General features: G+C 41.2%; 1 protein-coding gene and 1 long non-coding RNA gene across 4 annotated transcripts in view; one reads left to right on the forward strand and one right to left on the reverse strand.

Moving 5' to 3' along the window:
* LOC132591890 (uncharacterized) overlaps positions 1-22,323 on the forward strand; it is a 77,534-nt gene that overhangs the window by 47,290 nt on the left and 7,921 nt on the right. The window lies entirely within an intron of this gene.
* Positions 12,785-22,323, reverse strand: part of EPHA7 (EPH receptor A7) — a 158,614-nt gene continuing 149,075 nt past the window's right edge. For both annotated transcript variants that reach the window (XM_060272603.1, XM_060272602.1), the window contains exons 14-16: positions 21,008-21,201; positions 19,112-19,267; positions 12,785-17,970 (exon numbers count right to left, since the gene is read on the reverse strand). In XM_060272603.1, the coding sequence (XP_060128586.1) occupies positions 17,856-17,970; positions 19,112-19,267; positions 21,008-21,201 (465 nt within the window). In that variant the 3' untranslated portion in view covers positions 12,785-17,855. The remainder of the gene's footprint in view (positions 17,971-19,111; positions 19,268-21,007; positions 21,202-22,323) is intronic.

Raw genomic sequence — 22,323 nt, forward strand, 5'->3', positions numbered from 1 at the left:
AATGTTCTTTGCTTACATCTAAACAAGATTATATGTGTCCCCTTCTGAAAACTATTTGTCTCTGCCACAACACTCAACCTGTCCCCTTGGGGATGGGTTATATAATTCAGTAGTATATGATACCCATTTTGCATGAAGAAGACCCAAGGAACAACCCCTGGCATCTCCTGGTAGATCCAGGAAAGTCAGAAACCCCAAAGAGCTACGGCCACCCAGCCCACCCAGGCAGACCAATGGACTGTCTTGGTTTAACACCAAATCCCATGTTCCAGCAACACATTGAAATTTGAAATGGTGCACCTGCTGCCTTGTACACATCAGTTGCCCTCTAGGGCTGATGAAATTGAGTTAAATGCCCAGGCAGGGGGTAAAACTGGGTGTCTCTCCTAATGGCTGCCCATACCTGCTTAATGAAGCTCTCCCATTTGCAAATAGCTTCCAAGTTGGAGCTTTTACTTTAACTCACAATAGAGTTGCCTTCATTAAGCAGCGCAAAGGAAGGGACTCAATTGATTTTAATACTATAAATCTATTGCGTACATATCCAAATATCAATCAATCAATTTTTTGGGGGGGGGATCTCCGCGGCGAAAGCGCATAACTATGCCATAGCCCTATCTATAAAAGAAAGCATATTAATGCTTAACTCAGCATAAATGTTTGGTTGCAGCCAATCTGCATGCCATGCTACATAGGCACACTCAAAGACAAATGATTTCTTAATGTGTGGAGACAGGGAATTGCTATAGGTTTATAGCTAAATTCAGCAAAGTAATATTATATATGTCCTGCTATTAAGAAATTATGCGGTATTTCCTTTGTCTCTTCCACCCCAAAACCCTCCACATAAACACACTTCTCTGTAGTTTTACACATCGAAGCAAGAAAGGCAATCGGTAGCCCATAGGCTTACTAGACAATGGTGGTTTATTGTGTTTATCATCATTTTTATAGCCTGATCCACAGCCCAGTTAAGTTGATTTAAACCTCTTTCTTTTCAATGAGGCTAAATTGGCTCAAACAGAGACATTGGCTGTGGACTGGCTGACACAGATATGCTACCTTACAGCATTTTAATGGTTCTCTCTTAGCTAGAAATGCAATTTTTGTGCAAATGCTGTCTTCATGAAATAATCAAAAAATGGATACCACTGTGAAAGAGTTAGATTACACCCAGGGTTTTTATTAATCTGGCCATAAATACATATATTGTTATGATTTTGGAGGCTGGGGGTTAAACTGTATGCCGAGACCCTTCTAATTCCTAGAATAGCCAGGCTAGCTTCCTGGTGAGGTCATGGGCCATTGGGGGAACAAAGGGAGTGGCTCTGTGCCAGACAGCAAAGTCACTGGTAGTTAGAAAGACAAAGGCCAGAGTGGAGAGTGGAATTATGTGAGCTAGAAGGCAGAAACTAGAAGCTGGAAGCAAGGCAGCAGGCTGGGAAGGCAGAAATTCAGAGCCATGCTTGATTTCTTCTAGTTATGGCTAAGGAAGAGGCAAGACCCTTTTGTGGTGTTGCTGTGAACCCCTCCATCATAGGCTCATATATGTGTAAATAAACCATATATCATAAAGACACCACAGTCTCCATTGTACCTCATGCCAAATGAAACATGCCCCTCCTGGACCCCTGAAAACTCACACCACTCAGCAGTTGGGGTATCATAACTCTCTCTCTCCCGACACAGTTCAGACACAGGTATCTGAAGAAGTGTGCATGCACACGAAAGCTCATACCAAAATATAAACTTAGTTGGTCTTTAAGGTGCTACTGAAGGAATTTTTTTATTTTGCTTCGACTCAGACCAACACGGCTACCTACCTGTCTCCCGACACACACACACACACACACACACACACACACACACACGGAGGGAGAGGTAAACAGAGACATGATGCTGGATTAAGCACTTGTCAGGGACCTAAAATAAATGGTAGCTGAAAAGCCAACCTTGGAAGATGCTGGGCTTTGTGGGTAAAGTGGGGGATAAGAAGTTAATATTGTGCCGCTTCCTCCTCTTTAAACATTTTCCCCTACATTTCATCTAATCTTACTTCCTGTACAATTTTAAAAAATTAGATCTTCTTAAAATGAAAACTGGAAAAGGGGGGGGGATCGTTAGGCTATGGCATTAATAAGAACAAAAAAATGAAGTTTAACAGCACAAGTTTTACAATTCCTAAAGTCTGCATGGAGTGTAAGTAAGTACACTGCTTAATTTGCAGTTTCCTAAACAAAAAGTGATTCTAAAGGCAACTATCCTTCAGAATTTGCACTTCTCCAAATTTTGTAGTGCAGTTCTACAGCCAAGCAATATATGCAAAAATGTTTATAACTGGGGGAAGTTTGCAGGAAAATGTATATATTACTGTGTATAATACACAAAAATGCATACCAAAATGTGCATATTTAAAAAGAAATTGCACTGAAACACTGATGAATCATTACAACTTTTTTTAAAAAAATCACAAACTGCTGGAGAAATGTGCACAGAACTTACGGGTGGGAAAATAAGAAACTGGAAGAAACTGAAATTGATAGATTTGTCTGTTTCTAACAAGGGGTTTCTCATGACCGCACACTGCAGAATTTTCTATGGATATATATGCAATATCCATCAGCTTCCTTCAATCAACAAACAGCTGTTAAAATGTTCTATGGGTCAATTTTCATTGGAAAAGGAGTAACTAGAGGCAAATGGCTGAACAGAAAACTGAGGTGGCTCAGCCTTCTATGTTTCTCGACCTAAAGCACTTGACTCTTAATCCTAAAAGTATCAGTATGTGAATGGATGACAGTTATTAAGAGTTTAGGAAATGATGTGCTGCATATAATCAGAAGCAGGACTCTTTACTGCAATTTCAAAATGCTCCAGAATTGAGTTATTGCTTTATGAGTTCTGCCTTTTGATCCGTGGCTTAAAAGAAGCCCAGCCAATAGCCAAAAGTTGTGTTTTTAAAGTGGGTCGTTTATGGAGCATCATAGTGCTTCACTACTGTATTTTGTTTCAGAATACCAGTTTACTTTTCATTCTTCATGTTTATCAATTGTGTTACCTACTTTGTATCACATTTTTTCCCCTTCAGTTTCATGAAGTAGCAAATATAGTTAGGTAAATACAAATGTAGAATTCTTAAAATGGTTTTCAGGCCAAACCGGTTTTGTTGTTGTTACCAATTAACCTTGGGCTCATTCTCAGTGCCGTCAGAGCAGTAACAGAGCACAACATGACTTCTGCTCTCTGTATCCCGACACCAGGTACCAGTACTAATGTGCACTTTGAATTTATGATGGAAACACCTTATAGCGGGTGGCACTGTGGGTTAAACCACAGACCTATGGCTTGCCGATCAGAAGGTTGGCAGTTCGAATCCCCACGATGAGGTGAGCTCCCGTTGCTTGGTCCCAGCTCCTGCCAACCTAGCAGTTCGAAAGCACACCAAAGTGTAAGCAGATAAATAGGTACTGCCACAGTGGGAAGGTAAACAGCATTTCCGTGTGCTGCTCTGGTTTGCCAGAAGCGGCTTTGTCATGCTGGCCACATGACCTGGAAGCTATACGCCGGCTCCCTCGGCCAATAATGCAAGATGAGCGTCGCAACCCCTGAGTCGGTCATGACTGAACCTAATGGTCAGGGATCCCTTTACCTTTACCATATATCAAATGCCTGAATGGAAGAATGTAGGAGATGGGGTGGCAGCATGCAGGGCAAAGGCAGCCTCTAAAATATTGAGGTTCCCCCACACTATGAAGGCCTTCAGAAGTCAAAAGCAGCACCTTGAATTCCTCTTGGATAGTGGCAGGCACTGTGAGAAAACACAACATGGGCTGTCCAAACCTCCCCATTGCACTGCTGGAAGCTGCCAAGGAACAGCTCCAGCACAGAACATGTCAGAGACAACAAGCCTGAAAGTCAAAGGTGTGATCAGTGTGGTAAGATGCACACTATCCAATAAGTGGTGGTGGTGTGCAATAGATATGATGGGTGGGGAAAATATATTGCAGCTGTGTCTTTAACAAAAAGTAGCACAGGGGGGAGAGTAGTATTTCTAAACCTGTTCAGAGGAGGAAACATCATCCCATCAATCACAGCCCATCCAGCCCCTTTGAAAGTCCTGGTTTCAACCCCTGAGCTTTACCTCTAACTTCTTTAGCTTCTGTTTTGGTATATTGGTCCTACTCCAGATTTAGGTTCCAGACAGGACATTTTTGCCACAAAAAGTAAAGGCTAAAAGCCTCCATAAATGCATAAATCAATGCACAAATCAATGTATGATTAGCTAGCCAATTTCTTCAGCCAGGATTTAGCTCAGCAGAACCCACACACTTGGAAGAATGAAAAAAAGAAAAGAAAAAGAGATCACATTCACCATTCATGTTGTTTAGTTGACTGGATTTGATATCCACTCTGTTTTGTTTACCCCTCTTGTCTTTAGCTATGTGGGCAAGGCATGCCCCTTTCAAAATCCACTTTATTTTTTATTTTTAAAGTGGGGGGGGAATGTCTCTAAAGCATGCTAACTCTATCTCATTTTGAACTTTTGACCATTCTAATCAAGAAGTTGCTTTGCTTGCTTTGCATACTATTAGCATACAGATCTGCTCTTGTAAGACAAGTTATACAAAATCCCATCTATGTGCCACTAAGAGCAAACATAATCACAGCTAGCATTTTACTTTCATGCTTTTTACCATAAAAAGTATTTTCCTTTCATGTCTTTTCAAATCCACTTGAATAAGCTATACATTACCAGTTGCTCTCCCATCTGTCTCAATTTAGTCTCTTTGACAAATTACATTCTGGCATGAGGAATAAAATCATAATACCAAATCAGCTTCACTTATATAAGTTATTAGCCATATTTTATTTACAATGGTGCTTTATTTAACACCTCCCTTCCTCTCCCTTTCCCCTATCAAATCCCACAGAAACTTTTTGACCGTACTATAAGCTTTAGAACAGTGGTCAGGAACCTCTGGCCTGTAGGCCAAGGACTTTCTGATCAGCCTTTTCTGAATCTCCCTTGAGTGCTTTAGTCTGGCTAGAAGGTCTCCTTAATGATGCTTTTTGCTTGCTTGGATAGAGAGATGTATGGATGCTGCTGGTATGGGGTAGTCGAGCATAGAAATATTTGGATTTGGAGTGGGTGAAATGTTGCCTTCTGCACGACAATAAGCTTTGCATCCATTGCCATGCTTGATTTTGCCTCTGTCCCTACCCAGCACTGGCCTAGATCTCTGGAAGGATGGCCCACAAGGGGAAAAGGTTTCTTCCCCCTTGCGTTAGAAACTCTTGTTAAAATTCTGCAATGGAACATCCTGTCAACGTTAGAGATACTTTCACATTCTGTTTCTGTCTCCTGCAAACTATATCAGTTCTTACTCATGTCTGTTACTAAGTGGGAAATGTGTCCGCTTTTCAGCTTTTTAAGGCTTTCGGTGACATTGGCTACAAGGTCTCATCATCTCATAACCTTTCCGAGAGTGCCCTTCACTTTTAGACAGCGTGCATTTATTTGTGCTAAATGCTCAACTGGTGCTTCCAGTATGTGAAGCATTTTCAGTCTTGCCTCTTCAGTTATGACAGGCTTCAGAGTGCCTAAGTTAGGTGCAAACTCTCGTCTCGAATTCATCATTTTAGATTTGTTCTTGCATTTCAAAAACCCAGCAGGCTGCAATCTGTTCTGGGATACATTTAACTCAGTTCTGATACTCTTGTGTATGTGCGTGTGATGTTTCTGGGACAGGAGATTTAGAGCAGAGAATCAGCAAAGGACAGGGGAGGTGTGCTTAGCCCTTTCCTTCCCATTTCTTCCCTCCAATATCATGTTTGCTCAAGCAAAGCAAAGCCAAGCCACTTGGAGCTAACAAGAAATAATGAGCAAGTGCTCTCTCTCTCTCTCTCTCTCTCTCTCTGTGTGTGTGTGTGTGTGCGTGTGTGTGAATACTGCCTTGTGATAGGTATTTGATTTTGTTTGCATTTTATTGAGAAACAACCTAGTTTGTACTGCTTGAACCAATATGTAAACCTTCAAAATTTGCACTTTCCTGAATTTTGCAAGGCAGTTCTCTGGCCGAAAATTCATATACTTGGGAATGCACACACATACCGGTACACATATATAGATTTACTAGTGGAAATAACACACAATGCATGTTATTAAAGGAAATTGCTTGCAAAATTGTGCATATTAGTCAGTCCTGCATCCAAAAATGTGTTGATTAGGAGAAACCTGCTCAATGATGAGAATTTTCATGAGGAGCTTTTTTTAAAGAATGTTCAAGTTGCTGCAGTGAAACAGAGAACTGAATTTCAGATTAGAAAAGTGAGGAACCAAATATGACAGCTTTTCCCATCCCTAGTCAGGTTTTATTGTCAACAACACAGCATCAAGCCTCATTTGTTCCTGTTTGTGTGAAATGTGGAGTTAGCCATTCAGCAATTTAAGGTAGCATTCTGTTTCAGGATTCAGATTTCTTATTCCATTCATCTAATTGTGGTCATTACACAATTTTACTACTGAGGACTGAGGTTGGGCATTTTTCTTTGGGCTTTTATCTAATTCACTTACTCTGTATGCTTTGGGTTTCTACAAACTCTTCCAAATTTCATCAGGCTCATTATGAAAGGAATTGGCCAAACCATTGTTTTCCAAGGGAAATGTCATTACAAGTGCTTATATTCCTAACTGAATGCAAGGCTGCACAAGGTAAATAACCATTCTTGCTTGAATGTAATTGTTGGCTGGCTATTTATGACTCCTTGATCCAAAAGTATGCAACTGCCCAGATTTACCACTCTTCAGTTAATGTTAAGTTCGCCAGAATAGTCGTGCTGTTGCTAATTGCTGATCAAGTCTGGTTTTTTTAAGAAATATTTTCTTAAACTGTGACGTGTGCTTCAGTACCAGCTGTTCTGTATGTGAAATGTTACAGACAATGTTGTGTGCATGGATCAGAATGTGTGTGAGGCACCACATCTCAGCACAACCATGAAGCTCACTGAGAGGCCAGTCAGTAGTGGAGGAAGGGGTGTGTGGTGGTTGTGGGCCGCCCCGGTTATAATCACTGGGGTGGGTGGGTGTGACATAATAACAAAAATATGAGGGTATTTTTTAAATAAAATGGGCTCATGAAACTTTTTGCTTCAGTCAACAAATGCAACAAAATGTGGCTGGCACTGGGCGTCACACCATGGGGGCCGGCACTTACTGCAGGGCCTGCAGTGTGACCGAGCCATGCATCTCCTGGGAGTGACGTGGTGGCTTGGGCGTCTGCAGGCTTGGCGCTGCCTGAAACGGCAGCGTGGAGCTTGCGTCTGCCCACTGCCTTTCCCTCAGCCACCCTACAGCTGAAGGGGAGGCTGCGGAGAGGCTCCACACAGCGCGTCCCGCCCCCATGGTTGGCTCGCCCTGCCCCTGGCTGCAGGACACATGCAACGCACCAGGCACCCTAGCGTCTAGTTGTGCCACTGAGGCCAGTCATCCCCATTGCCACAGGATACAACCCTTCTCTTCATGCCATTTATCATTTCATTTCACTTTTAATTTGTAGGCCGTCTTTCTATATTACTATATACAAGGTGGTTTGCTGCAAAAAAATGTATACAACAAAGATCAAGCAACTTATAATAATCAATACAAAAAAGTTATTGTAAAACATAACTTTAAAATGGAAACAACTTATATCAAATAAAGTAATATTCAAAATTAACTCTCAACACATCAGCAAATAATAATGAAACAGAAATTCACTCTTATCAATTATATGTTCAATAAAAATAACTGCAAATCACAATGTATAAAATACCACAATATATTCAAAACCATGTAAAAGGATCAAATTGAGAAACAAAGACACACAACTTAGTGTGTGTGTGTGTGTGTGTGTGTGTGTGTGTGTGTGTGTACACACACACACACACACACACACACACACACACACACACACTGTGTAAAATATATACCAAACAAACCCTGAAATCCTCTTCTCACTTCCCAGCTGCTATTATTAAAGTCATGGCCTGGGAGAGGCTATTGCTCGGCCGGACTTGACTGAGAGTGGGGAAGGCGAGGCTCTTTCTCCCTTCTGTGCACTTCCTTGCTGAGGAAACTGACTTCTGCTGGATCATTTTAGAGTCTCTCTGTAGGTTTTCTATTGGTGGGACTTTCCCAATCAACATCCAGCCAGGAGCACCGTGGACAGCAGTTTTCAGTTCCTTTGTCATTTTAGTAAAGAAGTATGCAAGACAAGCCCTACCACTAAGTTCCTGGCTCCTTGTCATAGTATAAAGTCCACTGAACTGGGGCCAGGAGTCTGCATTTCATCTGAATCTTGAGCGTTTGGCACCCAAGGCTTGGCCTCTCATTTTAGCCAGGCAACAAGGGGTCAGGCTTGTCACCTGGAAATCCCAGAGAATCTGGCACCCACAGCTTTCCCCCTCATTCCATGCAGGCAATGAGGTCCAGCCACAGCAGAAATCCTAAACAAACTATTTTGCATAATTTTCCATGATAATATCCTTATACAAAGCTCCCTGGTGCAGGTCCAGCATAGCCCATTGTCAATCTGTAAAGTGCACAGCAACCTGAGGAAGCCATTGTCCTGAAAACCCCAGTCATGCTTAGCTTGGGAGACTGAACAGTCCAGGTAACCTATAACAACGGACAACACTGCTATGAAAGGTCAGGAAGAACCAGCTGTACAAATGTAAAAAAAAAAGAGGGGGAGGACACCTGGATAGCCAATAGTACATGTGAAAAGGATCTCAGGATCTTAGTAAACCACATGCTTAACTTGAGTCAACAGTGTGATGCAGCAGCAAAAAAAGCTAATGCTATTCTAGGCTGCATCAACAGAAGCCTAGTGTCCAGATCAGGCATCCCCAAACTCGGCCCTCCAGCTGCTTTGGGACTACAACTCTCATCATCCCTAGCTAACAGGACCAGTGGTCAGGGATGATGGGAATTGTAGTCCCAAAACATCTGGAGGGCCGAGTTTGGGGATGCCTGGTCCAGATCAAGGGAAGTCATAGTACCACATTATTCTGTATTGGTCAGACCACACCTAGAGTACTATGTCTAATTCTGGGCACCACACTTTTAGAAGGATGTTGACAAGCTGGAATGTGTGCAGAGGGGGGCAACCAAGATGTTCAAGGTTCTGGAAACCAAGCCTTATAAGGAATGGTTGAGGGAGTTGGGTATGTCTAGCCTAGTAAAGAAGAGACTAAGAGGAGATATGATAGCCAACTTCAAATATCTAAAGGGCTGTCACATGGAAAATAGTGTTTTCTCCTGCTCTGGAGGCTAGGACCTGAACCAATGACTTCAAGTTACAAGAGAGTCTGACTACTGTTTGACAGTGGATCAGAGTCCCTTGGGAAGTGGTGAACTTTCCTTCCTTGGACGTTTATAAGCAGATGTGTGCATTGCAGGAGGTTGGACCAGATGACCCTTGGTGTCCCTTCCAACTCACAATTCTTTGATTCTATGAAAGTTAACATATGACTCACTGTAGTTTGATTTAGTGTGGGTTACAGCATGTGCCCATGCTGGAATTCATAATCTTGTTCAATTTGCTGTTTTGGTGCTCACTGGTGGTATATACAGGTGTAAAGGTAAAGGGACCCGTGACCATTAGGTCCAGTTGTGACCGACTCAGGTTTCGGCGCTCATCTCACATTATTGGCCGCTTCTGGTGAACCAGAGCAGCACACGGAAACGGTGTTTACCTTCCTGCTGTAGCGGTACCTATTTATCTACTTGCAGTTTGACATGCTTTCAAACTGCTAGGTTGGCAGGAGCTGGGACTGAGCAATGGGAGCTCACCCCATCACGGGGATTTGAACCGCCAACCTTCTGATCGGCAAACCCTAGGCTCTGTGGTTTAACCCACAGTGCCACCCGCGTCATATACAGTGTACATACAAACAAATCCAGCATGTAAGTCCCAGCGCATGGTCTGAATGCATAAGATGTAGTCACCTCGCTGAAGCTGAACAGGCTCGCTTGGGTCAGTGCCCAGTTGGGACATTGCATGTTATTCCATAGTCAGTGTAGGCATACATGTTGAAATATGAAAATCCTTAAATCTTTTAAGATGGTGGTTTTCATGGGCATGTTTGTTACCAGCTGATCATGACTTCCAAACGTGAATTAGCCATCAAAGATTACTCAGCACATATTAATATCTTCAGATTCTAGCTCAGACACAATTTTTTTCTCTCGAGATAATTCACAAGTTCAGTTGACAGTGTGCACATTTCACAAACAAATAAACTGGAGTGAAGTTACACCCACTTGGGAAAAAACCTTTCTCCCTATACATACTTAGAGCAGCTTCTTAAAATACCTGTGCACTCACAGACCATACTAAAAAGGAGAATACCTAATTGAATGTTCATTTAGAAAGCAGAAGCTTATTTGGGAATTACACTGTGTGCATATAATGTGGGCCAGGGCCAGGACGCACAGGCAGCCATTTTCTTCCCTCTGCACGTATTCCGTGTACACAATGTGTACCACCCTCAAATAATTGTAGTACTTAAGTAATGATAGATCACATTAATGAACCACACCATGCTATATGTAGGGGGTTCCTGCTGTGTGTGCATTGCACATGTAGGTGCTGATAGGGGTGAATAAATTCCCAGGAAGGGAGATGATCCTGTACAGGCAACTTTCTATTCAAACGCTAAGTCCCATTGGATGGTAGCCTTTGAGACATTGCAAGTGGCATGTAGACATGCATTTTTGAAGTGAACCAATTACCTTTACTGAATCAATGGCAGCTCATGCAATAGTCCCACTGATGCAATAAAGGGAACAACTTCTGCAGTAGGTTGATTAAATGCCCTCATTGTTCATGTATTTATTTGTATTACAGGAGTGATCATGAATGTGCTTGGTGAAAAATATAGGCAATCAGGCACATAGGAAAAGAATGTCCCAGGGCTGTGTGTTTGTGTGTGTGGATGTTAACAAAAAGTAATAGCCAGCCAAGAGCAACACTGGATGACTTGGCTTGAAAAAGCCAAGAAAAATTACATAAAAATAAAGATTGAGTCCTGTGACTTGCTTTTCTAGTACACTGCCAAGTTGGTCGCTCTTTGTTCCTCGTCTATGAAAAAACTGAAGTAGTACTTGACACAATGTATGAATAGTCTGGGCACTCCAGCCTCTCCAGAGCTATTATTTCCATTACACTTCCATGAGACATTGGAAAACTACCACTGGGCCTGTTGGATAATAGTGGATGCAGCCCACAAACCGTTAAGTGCATTTCAGCCCCCCATACGCCAGTGGGATTTATGTGATTGTTTTCCACAGGATTGCGGCATGCTTTTTTGGGGGGGGGGGGTTGCAACTAATGTTGGTGAATTACTGAAAGCCATTTCTTCAAAGGCAATTACTTTTGCTTTAAAAATTTGAAAACCATATATAAACCATATATTGTTTCTTTCCTTCCTGCATCCAATTAAACTGTCTAGCAGTCAAGCGTGCATGTGATGAAATCTTTCAGACACCGAGATCCTAAATGTCTGATGGGGCTATAAATATTTTGTTCCATTTGGTGTTCTTATATCAATGTTGACCTGTCCCTGCCTCTCCCCCAAAGTACTAAATGCTTCAAGCTTCTTCTTCTTCTTGCACATTTATTTTCCAACATGACTGGAATAAAGTCATTGACTCAATCTGCAGGTTTTTTCTCAATCAGACTCACACCTCAGCATTGTCATTCACACCTTCATAAACCTGAAGCTAGACTACTAGAGCATAATCTTTGTGGGGCTGCTTGTCATGGTAGTTCAGAACCACATACCCTCCAACATTTTCCCGATGAAAATAGGAATGTCCTAAGAAAAAGTGGGACATTCTAGGATTAAATCAGAAACTGGGGTGGCTTGTATAAATCCAGTACGTTCCCTGGAAAATAGGGACACTTGGAGGGTCTGGAACCATGAACTGTTAACTGAATGCTATGGCTCTGCTCCTGCCAAGTTGTATATCACACCGCTCTGGCTTTCTGTACTGGCTCACTGTTGTCTGATGGGCTCAATTCAACATAATGATTTGGGCATGTAAACCTTTAAACTGCAACTTGAAAGAGTGCTGACTGTCCTATGTTCCCATTGATATATTTAATTTCACTGGAAGTGCCCTCTTTACCACCCATACTTATGGTTTGACAGCAGGTGGCAGAACATTTCTAGTGGCTTCCTTTCAACTGTCAGATACTTTTGATTAGAGCAGAGAGGGGAACTCTTGGTCCTCCAGATGTCATTGGACTATAACTCCCATCACCCATTACTGTGTTGGCTGGGTTTGATGGGAGCCTCAAACAACTGAAGGACCACATGTATTTTATCCCTGGCTGAGTTGGCTAACCTGTTACCATCCAGATGTTGGCCATGCTAGATAGGTTGATGGTAATTGAATCTAACTACATCTGGAGGGATGGGGCGCAGGTGGCGCTGCGGGTTAAACCACAGAGCCTAGGGCTTGCCGATCATAAGGTCGCTGGTTCAAATCCCCACGACAGGGTGAGCTCTGTTGCTCGGTCCCAGCTCCTGCCAACCAGCAGTTCGAAAGCATGTCAAAGTGCAAGTAGATAAAGTGCTCCCTCGGCCAATAGAGTGAGATGAGCGCTGCAACCCCAGAGTCGGTCACAACTGGACCTAATGGTCAGGGGTCCCTTTACCTTTACCTTACATCTGGAGGGCCATAGGTTAGGCACTCCCCAGCCTAGACATCTGCCAAAGTCCAGGTACTAACTCTGGGATGAGGCTGACTTTGTGTGAAATATCCCATCTCGGGGTTGCTCATAACCTTAGCCTTCCCCAACTTAGTGCCCTCCAGAGATTGTTGGGTTCTAGCTCCCCATTAGTCTTATCAATTGTTAGGGATGATGGCAACTGGAATCCAAGAACCTCTGAATGGCACCAGATTGGGGAAAGGCTGTCATAAAATCATGATCTAATAGTTTTAGTAAGTGCCTCCTGGAGTGGACAGAGGGGTCAGATACTCTGTATATCCCATATGCCTGTAGAATCTGTCATTCAAGCCAATCAGTTGCATGCAGAAATTGCACAGCAAGGGTATCATAATTGTCCCGCCAGCCCGCAAAACAAACTAACAAACAACCACCTCTGGTTTTAATCCTCGTGATTATGAAAAGTTACTGTACTCCACACTAATACTTTTGAACTGAAGGGTGGTATAGAAAAGTTTTAAATAAACCAATAGATGCAAAAGGTGGATTTAATAAATCTCTAGCTGTCACCCTACCCATTCTCAAATGACTTGTTGTGAGGCTAATCCAAATTCTGTGCTCACTTACCTGGGAGTCAAATCCCATGGAACCCAATGGGACTTCCTTCTGAGCAGACATGCAGAGGGCTGTATTATAAGACACTACACCCTGGAAGATGAAAAGGATTCTGATGAAATCAGTAAATATGGCTTAACAGTGAATGTTAAGACTTTCAGCTCTGATAGGTTGTGTGCACAAATCCCTTTTTATGTTGTGTGTGAGTGAGGGAATGGACTTAGTAGTAAGAACCGTTTCAACATTACATTTTCCAACACAAACAGGCTATTACTATGGTTTAAGTGTGGAAATAGTTTAAGTAGGCCGTGTACATTTTGATGTGTTTTATTTATTGTTTATGACTTTTACAATTATGTATTTTTTTCATGTCATAAGGCACCTTAAGCATGGTTTTAATAATGGAAAGGTGACATACAAATAAAAATGTGTAGTTCTATGCCAGGCATCCCCAAACTGCAGCCCTCCAGATGTTTTGGCCTACAACTCCCATGATACCTAGCTAACAAGACCAGTGGTTGGGGAAGATGGGAATTGTACTACATCTGGAGAGCCGAAGTTTGGGGATGCCTGTTCTATGCCATCCCTTGAGCTTTAAAGCTCACATTAAATATGGAGGAACCTTATCTGTGCACAGAAGTGCTACTAACCTTAGGATTTTAAAATGGAGCCCCCCCCCTTTGAATATCATTGGAATTGTCATATGCATCTATTAGACATTTTAGGAAACTCCACCACAAATTCTTTCCTAAGATTTTAAACTAAAGTAATGAATTATCACAATTATTTAGAAAAGGGAATACTTCATTTTAGACCATTTGATAATTATGACCACCCACACTTCCCAGCATCCGGAAGCACATTATGTACGTAGAGTTGAACAACAAGTGACTGGTAAATTGTTTGGGTGATGAGGGTTTGTACAGAGATCCAGTTCTGGGACCTCTATTCATTACACCCATTGGTTAGGAGTGCAATCAGAAGTTTGTCCCATTTACTTGCATCCGATCACTGGTTCAGAAAGATAAAGTGTTGCAATACGCATTAATGTTCAAACTTGTGTATATCTTCATAGTGAGTAAATGTAGTTATATTCATCAAGCTGAGCCCATGTGATTTGCTTGTACAAAAACAAACACAGCTCCTAAATTTCTGAATGATATGATGAGGAGATAATTATGGATGTACATTGAGAAGTTAACAGCACAAGCAAAAAGTCAATGTTAAGTGTTGCAAGCAAATTCCATCAGATTAAGAGCTACAGCCGTTGGTGCTTGTCCAACTATACATGAGAAGAGCAGTGGATGAAATTCTTCATTATCTTGCTGTCAACACTAGCATAATCACCTGTTTGGGATGATACCATGTCCTCTATTCCTGCCTGATTTAATATTCCCACTTGGTGTTGACTTGCTGAGTGATCTTGGGCCAGTCTCTCTGAATCAGCCTAACCTACCTCACAGGACTGATGTGAGAATAAAATGGCTTTGGGGAGAATCCTGTAAGCCACTTCTTGGGGATGGGGGAATGGGGGATAAAAATATAACATGCACCTGAACATTTAACTGTTACCCAGACAAGTCTTTTTATGCTTAAGGAATGTACCCAGAACATCTGTTTCCATGAGCTTTCTCATGTAGCCAGGGATGCATGTAAAAAAGCTTGCTTCTGTGTGTCTAGGGCAGGCTTCCTCAAACTCGGCCCTCCAGCTGTTTTTTGCCTACAACTCCCATGATCCCTAGCTAGCAGGACCAGTGGTCAGGGATGATGGGAATTGTAGTTTCTGGAGGGCAGAGTTTGAGGAAGCCTGGTCTAGGGTCCCACCTGATCATACATTAGCCTATCTTAAGCATACCAGAGAGTAAGGCCATTGGAATCAATAGTACTCAAATCCAAGTAAACATGTTTTAGATAGGGCGCTAAGTCTGCATAATGAAAGTTTGATACATTGCCTTAAGAAATCTTTGCACTTTTACAAATCGGTGAGGGGGTTGTGGTGGTGGAATCACCTCTGTAGCTAAAGATAACCATTTGTATTGAACTCATAACTTAAAATGAAATTAATTAATTCGCCTGTACTTTCCAAATATCATGGGGGAATTACACTTTAGCCATTTCACTATAGTGTGTTGTGACTGCTATAGACAGACAATGAAAAATAACCCTTATGCACACTGTTATATTTCCAAAAATATATTTACAGTCTATTACAAAGATTACAAATGGAAGTGTCTATGTAATGAGATTATGTTAATTCAAAGATTGGTTGTTTGTTTCTCTCATTTTTTTTACAGATTTCTTTAACAAAGGGAAAATAAGAAAAAAAATAGTATAATCAAAGTGATTTTTTTTCTAACCAAACAAATAAATAAAATGACAAATATAACACTGTACAGTGAACTAAAAGTGGGAAAATAGGGTGGGGGGGAGGGGTAAATGATCTATTTAAGTTTTCTGTAGCTATCTTTGGTCCTAAATGTGGGAAAACACATTATGTAGCACTGAAAAACATTTTCTTTTTTTTTGTGATGCTCTGTAAGTAAAATAGAAAAATATAGTGCATTTTCAATGTATTCAGAGCTCACCGCACAGAAATGTGTGTACAAAACAAGACAGTATAAATAAAATGTACAAGTTTTACAAAGGAACATTTACAGGGTTATACTTTTTTGTGTGGATGCCCACATTATCAAACAAGACTTAATTTATGACTGATCCCTGGGATCTTTCTCTTATGAAAACCAATGGGAGCAGCCCAGTTCTCTTTGGAAGTACAGCTATTCACTGCTGGGGTAGCTCATGATTTTCATGATTTTTTTTGACAGCATTTTATCACCTGTTTTGTATATATTCCTGCAACGCACTGTTATTGCTTATGGTAGTTCTACATTTCGTTCAACCCAAGTACGCATATATTAAATTAAAACTGGTTTTCCCCCCTAAAAAAAAGAGTTATCTCATTCAACAGCTACTTTTCAGTCAGAAGTCTCAAATGACTGTTTTTTTTGTGTGTGTGTATGTATAGAGCAGCTTGTAAAACAAAAACTTGAAAATTTTCGAACTGCCACTTGCCTTACACTCAGCGGTTCTAATAGAAAATCCAAAGGCACCATCTGATAGGAACATCTCCTGTGCAAACCTCACAGCTGCTGTTCACCTCTCATTCACTTGTATTAGGGCTTACACTGGAGGAGTGCAATCCAGAGAAAGTTAGTTGCATTTGGGCCCCATCGAAATTGCTGGGACTCCATACAGAATGTGGTAACCTATTTTTGAGACTAAGTCCCAATTGAAACCAGTAAAAATTAGTCTCAATTAAATGTGGGCATCAGTGGGATGCCTTCTGTTCTCTGGATTGCACCCCCAGATGTTTATTTTTGCAGGAGGGACTACATTCAACTTAATCTCATATTAACCATATGCCAGTTATTTTTCCTAGACCTTCTAATGTGGAATATTGAAAAATTAAAGGAAGAAACAACAGCAATAAACACCAATGTGCTCTGATTAAAAGGCTAGGCAACACTACAGTACTGTACCTGTTTGTTTTGTTTTTGTTTTGACACACCTACTACAATCAATTATTCAGCAAAAGAGGTCTTAACGAGTTTAAAGTTGCAGATGTACAGCTTATATTTAACCCAGGCAACTTCCTAAAGTCATCTTTCAAGCCTTTTCTTTAAAAGTGCCTGGGCGTTTTAAGGGAACATTATTGCTAGGTTCTCCGTTTTATTCATTTCCTGTTTAAAGAGACCATGTGATTTATCATACAAAATTATTTTCAAAAATATCAGAACTCTTGGCAATGTCCTTTTTTCCCCCTTCCTGATTTCCTGCCAATTAGCAAACCACATAAATGTGGTGCGGAATTAACAGACCGAAGTAAACTTCATAAAGCAAACCCTACCCCGCAACTCCATTTCACCCAACCCAGCGGTCAGATCCACATATCTCAGTTACACCTCTTGTGTCTGTAGAAATCCATACAATCTTTCAAAAGTCCCCAGTGTAATAATGCGTCATATGCTTAGCACTAAGAAGGTCCAAAGATATAAATGTTACATTAAAAGAAGGTCTATATGACAAAGCAACACAACTGATTCCTTTGGGGGGGGGGGAGTTTGAAATGAAAGGTTTAAGGAAAATATTTTGTTGACTTTAGCAATAATATGATTTTTATCTGACAAATATATTCTTTCTTTTTCAAAATCCCTTATGTACAATTTAAAAAGTCCATTAGATAAAAAGGAGGTTAGAGAGTTCAAGGTGTTCGTAGGTGTTTCAGGTAGTACTTTGTTTATTGTCACTGCTTTCGTTGCTGCCATCAGTGGATCCATATTCCCTTTTTAAGTAAGTTTCTGGTGGCACTTAGGAGTTCAAGTCTGTAGGTGCTTCTTGTGGGCCTTCTGTGGTCTGCAGGAAGGACCCAGAAAATCATGTGTCTTCTAGCAGCACTTCATGTAGATCGAAGGCCGGCACTGTTCTCTCAAGTCTGTCACCTCCCTCGTAAGGGAGAAGCGTTTATCACACTTGGATGCCAGTGCCATGCAAATGTAACATTTGTGCTCTCATAGTCTGAATGCTGCTCATGATTTTCTTTTGATGGCCAACCAACGTGATGCCTAAGCTCATAATATCGCTGGTGGAAAGGGAAGAGAAAGGTTCACGGTTAGGCATTTGACTATCAGTGTAGGAGGACAAAAAAGAAAGAAAAAAAGAAACATTGGCACAATTCACAGAACTGAATGATATTTTGGACATCTGGGATGTCAGTATGCTTAGGCCTGACTTTTCTGGTGGTTGTTTTATGGTTTATATTATGAATTTATATACCACTTAATCATATCTAAGCAGTGCGCAATCTCCAATTCTAATAAAAATATATAAAATTGATATAAAATTGTTTGGGATGATGAAAGTTGTAGTCCAGAAATATCTGGAGGACCTCAGTTGAGCAAGAGACTCTTAATCTCAGGGTTGTGGGTTCAAGCCTCATGTTGGGCAAAAAGATTCCTGCATTGCAGGGATTGAACTAGATGACCTTTGTGGTCCTCTCCAATGCGTTTTCCATTCCTGCCTGATAGACTTTGAATAATGAGAATGACAGAATTGTAGAGTCAGCTAGAGAAACCTATGAGCATGACAACTCTTTAAATTTTGCAAATCCCCCTCCTCTTTATTACAAGGGGTGATTGGGAGTCACAACTCACTACAATTATCAGAATTTATGGATTGCCCTAGATCAGGAGTAAACATGATGGGCTGCAGATGTTGCTGGACTCCAACTCCCATCAGACCCAGCCAGCATGGCCAATGGTCAGGGCTGATGGGAGCTGGTGTACAACAACAATTGGAGCACACCATGTTGGCTACCCTGGCCCTACACTGTCTAGGTAATTGTCAAAGCAGTTCTAGGATTCAGACCACCTTAAAATCTGGTTACTGCTCTGGGACTAAAGAGTGAGTGGTGGACATGTCTGGAGATCCCAATGTTTTTATGAAGGTTGGCTCTGCTACAATATGTTTTTAGGGTTCTTATTGGCTCCTCTTTCGTGCACCTACCTTTCCTTTATTTTCAAACAACATGTTTTAATAATTAGAGCAACTTGTGTGAACTGATAGTGGTGGTAGGGAAAGGACCTCTGAGGGGCGCGCGGAATGCCTCTACTCCTCATTCCAGACGGTGAGGAAATGATAGCTTGGGCCATGGTGAAAGCGATTGTAGTAACACCCATTTAAAACATCAGCCATCATAATCACATGAAAATCAAATCACTTACTCAATAGTCATCCTGGCTACTGTCTCAAGGTTATTGTAACCTGCAGCTGAAAAGTTATCCTTATATCTTTCCATCTTGATGGCTTGCAACCATTCTCCTACAGAACAAAATGTAGTGAAATCGGGTGTATTCTGGTCCAGAAGAGGACTGATTGGCCTAGATCAGAAGGGAAACACAAAGTTATTATATTTTAAGGGAAATTACAACGCTAGAGAGCATTTATATTGCCTGATAGGAATAGGAACAAATCATATTCAATTGGGTTAAAGGCACAGCAAGCACATAAGGCTTTGTCCACATTGTTCAGTTCCAACAACAATCCCCCTTCTTTTTCACTAGTTATCTACTAGGGTTACAGTCATACCTTGGTTGTCGAACGTAATCCGTTCCGGAAGACCGTTCAACTTCTGAAACGTTCGACAACCAAGGTATGGCTTCCGATTGGTTGCAAGAGCTTCTTGCACTCAAGTGGAAGCTGTGTCGGACGTTCGGGTTCCAAAAAGCGTTTGGAAACCGGAACATTTACTTCCGGGTTTTCAGTGTTTGGGAGCTGAAACGTACGATAACGGAGGTGTTCGGGAACTGAGGTTTGAATTAGTGTCCTATGTCTTATACACACAATGGAGATTTGACTCTATAAAAAATCACACAAGAGGAAAGCCTCGCTCCAAACATTTTGTGATCAAATGAAGATTGGTCAAAGGGAAGAAAAGACATAGAGAAATGTGGTGACTATGAAATGACTTCTGGAACTGAGTCTAGCTAAATAAGCTTCTCTGAAGGCTAGCTTTGTTTCTTGCTGAGGTGCTTTAGAATTAGATGTCTGGGAAAAGAGGCACCAAGAAGCAGGTTTTATTTTATCCCTGTGATATTAACTCATTTTGGCTGCACAACCTGTGCTGATTCTGATAGCCTTTTTGCATGACTCAAATTGTTATGGGTAAAATCATAATCCCTGCGTAGATTGTGCCCACCTGACACCCAGAAAAACTTCCTTCTAGAATGCACACTTATGTGGGAGTATGCCTTACTGAGCACAGAGAGACTTCCTTCCAAATACACAAACGTGCAATACAATTTTAAATAGTTATAAAAATCAAATGAACCAGAGATTAATTATTATAAATAAAAAGAGATCTGAAGATAAGTAGGTCTGATATATGCAAACCTAATAACAGCTCCATTGACTTCAGTAGAAATATGCTGGACTTTTGAAGATTATACATTGTGGTTTTAAGTGGGTATTTCTGGATTAGACAAAAATTAACATGGAATAAAATAGTGCCAATACAGCATCTAGTGCTTGTGTGTGTGTGTGTGTGTGTGTGTGTGTGTGTGTGTGTGTGTGTGTGTGTACATACATACCCACACACAATATATCTCTTATTTTTTTGAATTTCTGGCCTTGGATCATTTGGTGAAGAATGGGCTCTAAATACAGTAAATGAATAAATACATTTCATATGGCTGAGTCTAGGCCTTTATAGCTGCTGCATACTTCTCTATCAACAGAGCAACAATAAAACAGTAAAGAGCAGCAGTTAAAACTTCATGTTTTTGTAAATTATTTTACAGCAATTTTGTTGGAAGCTGCTTTGTGCCGAAACCTTTTTAGTAAACAAACTGTAGTAAATCAGGTAAATTCAAATCATACAGTGGCCTTTCTGCTTCTTTCAAAACATGGAAGCTGTTCAGGTTCCTCTGTTCAGTTCCCGCTAGCTTTATGACAAGCAACACACAGCACCGTCTAGAGTATCTGCTGGTCTATCTTTGTAAAGGCAGCCTGAACAGGGGATGTTTCTGTACACCCTGCAGCAGATAACAGCAGCTGAACTGAATGAAGAAATACAGCCTAAAAATCTGGCCTACGACTTAGAAACAGCACCAGTAACTTACCTGCTACAGGTTCCTAGAGGGGTTTTCAAGCTGTTTGGGTTCCGAATCATCTTGTCCAGAATGCCCACTATTTGCTCAAACTTTGGCCTTTCCGCACGCTCTTTCTGCCAGCAATCTAGCATCAGCTGGTGAAGGCCTGCTGGGCAGTCCATGGGTGCTGGCAAGCGATAGCCTTCTTCAATTGCTTTTATAACCTAAAAGACAAAACAACGTTGTTCTGAATTTTTTACAGCCCATGAAGAATCAAGCAGCCAAATTAAGCAATCAAAGCTTTATGAAATGTATCTTTCAAACAGAGCCTGTTGTTTTGACACATGCATTCATGTTGCTGTATAATAAACTTGTTTTTATTTTCCATGCTTATTAAACAGATTATTCTGTGGTGTATGCTGAGAACATGGTTGCATTACCTAGTCAAATCAGCAGCGGGAAACAGCAATTAAATTCACCAAGGGTGCAGCTGATAAATTGATACATGGAGATGCTCTTTGAAGGCAACAACATTTGCCCAAAAGCTCCCCCTCCCCCTTCAGTTTCCCTCCAGGAATACACACAGCATTTAAATGAACAACAGTTTAGGCATCCGTGCATGCTATGCAAAAAAAGTATCTGGAAATTACTGTGGATAAAAGGTACTTTCTAAAAAAGCACTTTCCCTTAATACTCACCCTTACAATGGTGAGTATGCAATGTGACATGTATAAGCATAGCTTGGCTGGGTAATATCTTAATGAATCAAGAGAAGGAAAGTCCATTATTAATAAGAAAATGTGGCATGTTGTGATATGGTGCAGGGCAGTTAATGTCTGTAGGAAGATTTGGTTACAGGTAGGTAGCCGTGTTGGTCTGGATCGAAGTAAAATAAAAAAATTCCTTCAGTAGCACCTTAAAGACCAACTAAGTTTTTATTTTGGTATGAGCTTTCGTGTGCATGCACACTTCTTCAGATACAGTGAAATGGAAGTTTCCAGGCACTTATGTAGAGAAGGCGTGGGGAGGGGTGGGGATGGGGAGGGGGGATCACTCAGAAGGGTGGTGGAAATGGGTGATTGACTGACTGATAGCTGTTGATGACCGCAAACGACTGCAAATGGTTTTGCATGAAAAAGCAAGGGTTGAGATGGCTGAAGATCGCTTATCATGTATAATGAGATAAGAACCCGATATCTCTGTTCAAACCAGGTCCCTCCATGGTTTTGAGCTTGGTGATAAGTTGCAATTCAGCAACTTCTCTTTCCAGTCTATTTCTGAAATTCTTTTGTAGTAAGACAGCTACTTTGAGATCTTGTATAGAATGTCCTGGGAGATTGAAGTGT

The sequence above is a fragment of the Zootoca vivipara genome, chromosome 3 (assembly GCF_963506605.1).
Source record: "Zootoca vivipara chromosome 3, rZooViv1.1, whole genome shotgun sequence".
Classification (NCBI taxonomy): domain Eukaryota; kingdom Metazoa; phylum Chordata; class Lepidosauria; order Squamata; family Lacertidae; genus Zootoca; species Zootoca vivipara.